The sequence below is a fragment of the Phalaenopsis equestris genome, unplaced genomic scaffold (assembly GCF_001263595.1).
Source record: "Phalaenopsis equestris unplaced genomic scaffold, ASM126359v1 Scaffold001122, whole genome shotgun sequence".
Classification (NCBI taxonomy): Eukaryota; Viridiplantae; Streptophyta; class Magnoliopsida; order Asparagales; family Orchidaceae; genus Phalaenopsis; species Phalaenopsis equestris.
The window spans coordinates 69,590-77,872 of record NW_018165561.1 but is presented as its reverse complement, the minus strand read 5'-3'; the positions used below and the strand labels follow the sequence as shown (position 1 = coordinate 77,872).

Here is an 8,283-nt window from a genome sequence, read left to right as displayed (position 1 = left end):
AAATTGAAGTTTAGGTGTTAGTTATGTAAATACATATGGATTGAGTAGTATGTATGTAAAGCTTAGTTTTTTAATTTAAACTTTTATGGGGATTTATGTAGTAACGAAGATCTTCTATTTTCAGGGCATTTCAAGGTCTTTGTATTAATGAGTTCAGTGGCCTCCAGTTTGAGCATCAATATGCGTACGACATTCAAACCGGAGAACAGGTATGGATGCATGCACATCCACATTTAAATTCATACCAGTCAATTCTTATGTATTTACAGCTCTAACGCCTAAATTTTGGTTTTCCATTTATACCACCCAAATCTTTCATATTACATTAAAAATACCTCTTTTTTAACTTTTAAATAGTTAAATGGACCATTTTACATTTTATGCATAGATATGTAAAAATTGAAACTTAGGTGCTAGATATGTAAATAAATAGGAATTGAGTGGTATGTATGTAAATCTTTCATTTTTTATCTTGAAAAAAAAGTATTTAATGTTGATTTTTTTAAAAGTTTTTAATCTTTCTTTCATCATGTAAAAGTTGGAAAAAAATTTAAACCTAACTTGAAAGGCCTTTCTATCATCAAGAAGACATATTGGGAGGAGTCTGACAACTCAACGACCTAAATAGTCAATGATTAATATCACCCATTACAAAGAGGCATTAGATTACACATAGTGCCATTGTCAAAGCTATTATCAAAGTTTCCTTCAGGAAAAGAACAATATATGCTTATTCCAGCATGAGTGTAATACCTTATTGGAAATTCTCTTATGATACAAGAACATTTTTCCAAGTTATCATAAAGTTTCCCACTACAAGATAGATGAGTTTTTTTTTTAGTTTATTTGGGCCAATATCGTGCTCTAAGCTGAGATCCCCAAAAACATCCAAGCATCGTTGTAATTTCTTTTACAAGATAGGGGGTCTTCTCAATCATCTGGGTCAGTATCGCACTAAATACTGGGAACCCAGATATATCTACCAAGCATTGAAATCACTTTTTTGCCAAATAAGGGGGACAATCATTCTTGGTGGCATTGAACTCCAAGTCAAAAGCTATCATCTAGATGAGGGACAATCATTTTGAAATCTCTTACGCATTCAAGTTAACATCAAACTCAAAGCTGAGACTATTGAATGCTCTAAACACTGCAGTCCCTTCTATATCAGGCAAGGGACCCATCCTTTTTTGGTAAATACAAATACAAGACGAGATACCATGGCCAGAAGGGTTGTCATCATGCCTAACCCTGAGTTCTTCCTCCATCTAGGTTGGCATCATGCTCATCATCAAGATCCCCAAGTAATTCGGGTGATATTGTGATTTATCTTTTGATCCCCGAGAGGATGTTCAACTTGTGTTTAGTTTAACAGTATAAAAAAGAGTTTCATACAACATGTATAAGATGATTTTAAAGGTTAGGGGCTCATCTTCAAAACTCGCTAAGATTTCAAATGTCAAGCGAGAAAATCTATTAAAATCTACAAACTCAGTTAGTTTAGTTGGACAAACATAAATTCTCTTATGCTCAAATCTAGGACTCAAACGTAGGGCAGACTCAACAGGCTGAGATATGGTCGAGTTGTTGGTTTTTATCTTCACTTAACAAATAAATGTAGTAGTGAAGAGCCCCACTTGTCAATCTGATGACTACAAAACACAAATTTATTGCCGCTCAAGTTTAAAACTCGTACAAAGGCTGGACTCATCAAACCAAGATGTGATCATTTTGCTGATTTTTCCCTTCACTCAACAAGCCAAGTCTGAAGTGAAAAACCTATATTTATCAATATAACGATAACAAAAGCACAACTCTATCCAACTTAACATGGTTAAGTGATTTAGATTCATCAAATTTCCTCAACTGATTGGCGTATCAAGGCAAACCTAAAATATGATCATTACCCAAGAGATAATTTAATTGAGATTGAAATCATCATCAAGTTGAAATATCAACTTTCTTCAAAAGGTCCAATTAAGCATTAAACATAAACTTAAAGAATTTTGCTTTTTTTCAAAAAAGTTTGATGAAGTGTAAAGCATAAGACCAAAGAAGCTAGCTCAAACTTCATGTCAAATTTAAGACTAGGCACAAATTCTTCATTGCTATCAAGATATAGGGACCTATATTTATTCTGGGTTGACATCGTGCTTTGGATTGAGATCCCCAAATTTATTCTATATCTTATCATTTGGTTCGACGTCGTGTCCATTACAAGTTCTCTAATTGAACATTTAACATATCCGTGTCAAATCTACATTCAAGTGAATGTGCATAAATGTTTCTATCATTAGGTAAGTTACACTGTCAGTAATTTCAAAATTCAGAGGTTCTTTTCTCAGATCTATCACAATTTAGAAAGCCAAATGAGAGAATTTTGAGCTCATGATCTTCAACAAGTCAAGTTGGAGAAGTGCAAGTTTATTTGCAGCTCAAGTCCAGGACATAAACGGGCTCTGAAGGTCGAACTCAACAAGTCTAAATATGGCAGTCGCTGACAACTCTTTTCACTCAATAAGCTATAAAAACGGTTGGAGTGTTGATGTCCCTATTTTATACATCTAATGACAATAGTTGTCTTGCTGAAGTTTATCCAATTTGTAAGTTAAGTGATCAAAATTTTGATATTCTTATAACTGACTCAATGAGTGAGGCAAAACCAAATAGTTGATCCTTTCTTAGGCCCTGTAGGTGGAGGCATTATCAATTTATATCAGCAGGACATAACTATGGTCATTTCTCACTTCCCAATCAGTCGAGAATAATCAAATGAAGGATATTACCAATGCCCACCAGAAGAAAGATCATTGAATGCAAGTCAACATGAGTCAATTTTAGTTGTTTTTCACTCTCCATTACCAATTATTTTGCAAACCCAACAAATAGATTTTCAATCATTTAAAGAGCATAAGCTTGAGGAATTGTTAGAAGATATTTCTGTAAACTCTTTTGTAATACAAGAATGCATTTCTAACTCATAATAAAATCCCCCATATGACATGAGAATTTTTTTTAGTTTATTTGGGTGGTGAAATCATAATCAATACCAAACATCGAGTTATTGGCTAGTCAATCTTTTTGAGACTTTTTTTTTATAAATTTTGGGCTGACATCGTGCTTCAATGCTTAAATCCCTAAATATTTGCTTAAGAATTATGCTATTAAACAAAATATATGCATGATAAAATTTAGAAGACAACTTTTTTTTTTTTTGACTAAACATGATTTTAAAAGTTCAATTAAAAGAGATTTGCAAGCCTTAATGAGTTAAGTTGAAAAGATGCAAGTTCTACCACAACTCAAGTCTATAACTCAATTGAGTAAAAAATGTCAGACTCAACAAGTATAAAATATTGCGGAATTATTGATAATTCTCTTGACTTGATAAGCAATAAAAATGACTATAGAGAAGGAACAAGCTCTTCTGACTCAACAAGTCATAAATATAACCGCCGTATGAGTGCCCTTATTTTATTTGTTTGATGACATTAGTTGTCTAATTCTCAAACCCATCTAATTTGGCGAGTTTAAGTGATCAAGGTTCATGAAACTTTTTCAACGAATTGATTGATTAAGACTAAATCATAAATATAATCTACACTTAGAAAGTAACTATACTGTCAAGCTAAAACATTCATAAATGTACAATTTCTAAGATTTTGTGATATATAAAGGGAGACTTTCAAGTCTATAAGCTCAAGTCTATTAAGTTGAAAAGACACAAGTTCTTTGCATTTAAATCTAGGACTCGATCATAACTTGAAGGTTGGACTTAACAAGTACAAATATGGTCGAGTTGCTGCCAGCTCTCTTCACTCAACAAGCCATAAAAGCAGCCGCAGTGAATAAGTCTATGTTTTGCTAGTCTGATGACAAAGACTGTTAAGTTTCAAGTCTATTCCACTTGATAAGTTCAAGTGACCTAGATCAAAAAGGACTTCTTGATTGATCAAAAAATCGAAGAAAATAACGGAACGATCATCGCTTGAGAAAGAATCAAACTGAGCTCAGTGTTCTATTTAAATTAAGAAAACCCAAAAAGTATGATCAAGCATAAGACACGGACTGAGGGAATTCTCTTCTTCAATAAGTCTGATAAAGTAAAAAGCAAAGGATCGAAGAAGTTATCACATAGTTCATTCAAAGCACGATGCTAAATTAAGAGATTTAATTGTCAACAAGTCCAATAAAACACTAAGTATATGATTGACGATTTGCTGCTACTAACTCAATATAAGTTCGAATGTTAGGTCACTGACATGCATCTTTCAACAAGCTCACCAAAGCAAAAAGCTAGGGCCAAAGATATGCTCACTCATTTGACAAGTCCATGGTGATAACTCTGGTTAATTCCTTCATCAAGTCTGTCAAAGAATAGAATTAAGACAGATGAGATCATAAGAATTTCTGAAATTTCGAAAGTATTGAAATAAAACTTCAAGTACTTCAAAGTAAAAGCAAAGGACAAAAGGCAAACTCGATCTCTCTGACAAATGAACGACAACAAGTCAAAGGCGGCGTCAACCAAAGTTGGTATATAATGATATAAGTCTACATATCCTACTTAAAATTCATATTTTGTGCGACATCCGTGACTTTCTCGGAGATTCTCAAAATGAAACCCTCAACTTGATATCCAAGCAAACTTTTGGAGATCCGTCTGGTCAATCAATTTGCAACAAAATTATCTCCTTCAGATGCGTATCGTATTTGTTTTGGGGGGGGTATTTGTTGACCGCTAAAATTAACTTTAAAAAATTCAATTGAAATAAATTAATTCTTTGCTCCTGCCCAAAATTGTCCTTATTTGTTCCCTCTCCTTCGTTACAAACACTCACAAAGTTCACACCCCACTGGGTCGTTTCTGTCGCAAGGAATCATACAAAATCTAAAATCCCTCGTCATTCTTTCTCCAGTCCTACAACTCTTCTTTAGTCATGCAAAAATCGTCACTTCCCTATTAAGAAGCCTGCTCGAGCCTCACCTTCCTCTTTGTGATCGTGAGCTTTGCAGTACAGTCATGATTAGGGTTAGCAAGGAAAGCAAACGATTGGATTGCAGTGTTCAAAGACCTTGCCTTCATCACTCTCCCTATTCGCATGTCCCACTCATGCTACAACTGCGACTAATGCCAACTGGAAGACAACGATGGGATTGCTGCCAACAGAGACCTTTTAAACTCCCATATTCACTTTTTCTGCGCCGCTCTCACCTTAAATTTTTTCCTCACGCTCGTATTCTCAAATACAGTAGTGACTAGAACTACCGGAAAAAGTAACGACATGATCACACATACGAAAACTGTTGAAATTCAAAATAATATAGAATAAAGAGGAATACTTCATTGTTTCATTGATATGAACAGAGGATAAATAACCCTTACAAGATTCCTATAATAAGAAAATTAATGAAAAGGAAATGATATGAAAGGAAAGATATATTACATAATATCTCCAATAATCAATTTATATTAATTATTAGGAGGTATAGGAAATAACATAAAATAAGAAAACAAATAATTCATAGTCCAAGGAAATAAATATAAAATAGGAAAGGAAATATCTCCTTAATTCTAAGAAAATAATTTATTCATCATAACTTCTTACAGAAATAAATTATTTCTTATTATAATTCCTAACACTCTTTTAAGTTTAGAATGTATGTTAATTCCTAACTTGTTGAGTAGTATCGAGAATTGAAAAGAGTTTAGTGGTTTTGTGAAAATGTTCACTGGCTGTTCTAAAGTAGACACGTGAGTCAACTTTATTATTCCTTTTTGAACTTCTGTCGTATGAGATGACAATCAATCTCGATGTGTTTTGTTCGCTCATGATATACCAGGTTCAAGGTGATGTGAAGTGCTGCTTGGTTACCTGTTCGCTCATGGTATACCGGGTTCGAGGCGATGTGAAGTGCTGCTTGGTTACCACAAGATAAATTAACAGGATGTGGATGCATGATCCCCAAATCCTGTAGAATTATTCTTAGCCAAATAATCTCACAGCAGGTAGCGACCATGGACCGATATTCAACTTCTGCACTAGAACGTGATACTGTGGTCTGTTTCTTGGTTTTCCAAGAAATTAATGAACTTTCAAGGAAGATAAAATACACAGTAACTGATCTTTAAGTGTCATGACACCTGTTCCATTTTGCATCACAAAAATCATTTAGTTGGGTTGAGCTTTCTATTGAGAGGAAAATTCCTTGTCTTGTTATCTGTTTTACATAACGTAGAATACGATGGGCTGTTTCTAAGTGTGGCACTCGTGTCTTGTCCATAAATTGATTTAAGATATAAACTGCATATGTGAAGTCAGGACGTGTGATAGTCATGTAGATTAATCTCCTAACTAGTCTTCGGTATGATGATTGATCACTGACATATTATTATTCTGATTTGCTAAGAGATAAGTTTTGTTCCATAGGAATAGTGGTTGGTTTTGCACCAAGGTACCCAACATCCTCGAGTATTTCAAGAGCATACTTTCACTGTGAAAACACAATACTCTTTTGGGATCGCGCAACCTCAATACCAAGGAAATATTTCAATTGTCCAAGGTCCTTTAATTTGAATTGGTTTCTCAAGAATATTTTTACATATTTGATTTCTTGTAAGTCGTTCCCTGTAATGATGACATCATCTACATATATAAGAAGGGCGATGAATTTACCATTCTGGGATCGGATGAACAAGAAATAGTCTGCCTTTGATTGCATAAAATTGGTTTGCTTTAGAGCGGCGGAAAGCTTGATGAACCATTGTCGTGAAGCTTGTTTGACACCATATAATGATTTGTGGATTTTACAAACTCGAGTCTCCTCCTTTCAGCTGAGGCCAGGAGATAGCGACATATATACGTCTTCATCGAGATCCCCATGCAAGAAAACATTATTAAAATCTAGTTGGTGGAGATGTCATTACTTGGTTGAAGCTAACGCAAGGAGTAGGCGAACAGTTACAAGCTTTGTTACGGGGGCAAAGATTTCCTGGTAATCTAAACCTTCAATTTGATTATACCCTTTTGCCACTAATCTGGCCTTGTAGCGTTCAACTGTCTCATCTGCACGAAGTTTGATTTTGTATATCCATTTGCATCCAATTCTCCTTTTTCCAAGCGGTAATGGTACAAGGGACCATGTTCCATTGGTGTTGAGCGCTTCAAGTTCTTCTCGCATAGCATCCTGACACTTTGGATTATGAGCAGCTTCTACGAAGGTGTTTGGCTCCTTTTTAATTGAAAGAGCGGTGGTAAAAACATGATGTTTAGTTGACAATCTAGAATATAACAAAACATCGGTTAATGGATAGAAGGTACCTGTAGCTTTGGCTAACACGGAGTTCGATGTTGGGGGTGTCGCGAGGGAAGAGAAATACTAACATGATACTCACGCAAATAACTAGGCGTTTTTATTGTTCTCATTGGTCGTGGTGATGATATTTGTTGGTCTGGAGTTGCAGGTTGTTCTGAGAATAAATTTGGAGTGAATGAAGGTGAATGAGTTTTTTGAGAGGGGATTTCATTGTTTTGAGAAGATGAAATATCTTCTTGAGGCAATTCATCCAATGAAGGCATGTCGGTGTGGGTGGTGAAGTGTGGAATTGAACCTTTATTTGTAGCGAAAGAAGGGGAAGGAAAAACGTTTTCATGGAAATGAACATCTTGTGATACAAAAACTTTCTCAGTTAAATGCTCATAGACTCTATAGCCCTTTTGCGCGTATGAATATCCCAAGAAAAGGCATTGAATGACTCTGAGATCAAACTTGGTTGGTCGCTGATGATGTGTTGAAGCAAAACAAAGACACCCACACACGCCCAAATGATCATATGTGGGTTGTGTTTGGAAGAACATTTCAAAATGAGTCTTTCCTTGGAGAAGGGGTGTTGGTGTTCGATTAATTAGGTAGGTGGCAGTTAGGATTGCATCTCCCCTAAATTTTTTGGGTAAATTAGCTGGAAACAATAAGACTTGAGCTATGTTGAGTAAATGACGATGTTTTCTTTCGGCTACACCATTTTTTTGCGGAGTGGAGACACAACTAGATTGGTCAATGATGTCTTTGTCGAGATGTCTTTGTCGAGATAAAAATTCTTCAATATGAATTCAGGACCATGTTGACCTCAATTTTTGTGAGGTCTAGTCTTCCGCTTAGGGTTTAGGATCTAGCCTTAGGAATTTCCCTTCGACTATCTTAGAACCTTAGAAATGGGACCCGCCTCATTCTAGAAATTCAACCCGCTTCGGTACTCTTTTGTGGTTTCGCGTGTGTGGTATC

At 35.3% G+C, this 8,283-nt stretch overlaps 1 protein-coding gene across 1 annotated transcript in view; it reads left to right on the top strand.

Annotated features, from left to right (window-relative positions):
* LOC110033280 (ABC transporter G family member 7) overlaps positions 1 to 8,283 on the top strand; it is a gene marked incomplete at its 5' end in the record, with an annotated part of 34,972 nt that overhangs the window by 12,277 nt on the left and 14,412 nt on the right. The window contains 1 exon segment of the mRNA XM_020737205.1: positions 125 to 209. Coding sequence (XP_020592864.1) covers positions 125 to 209 — 85 coding nt within the window.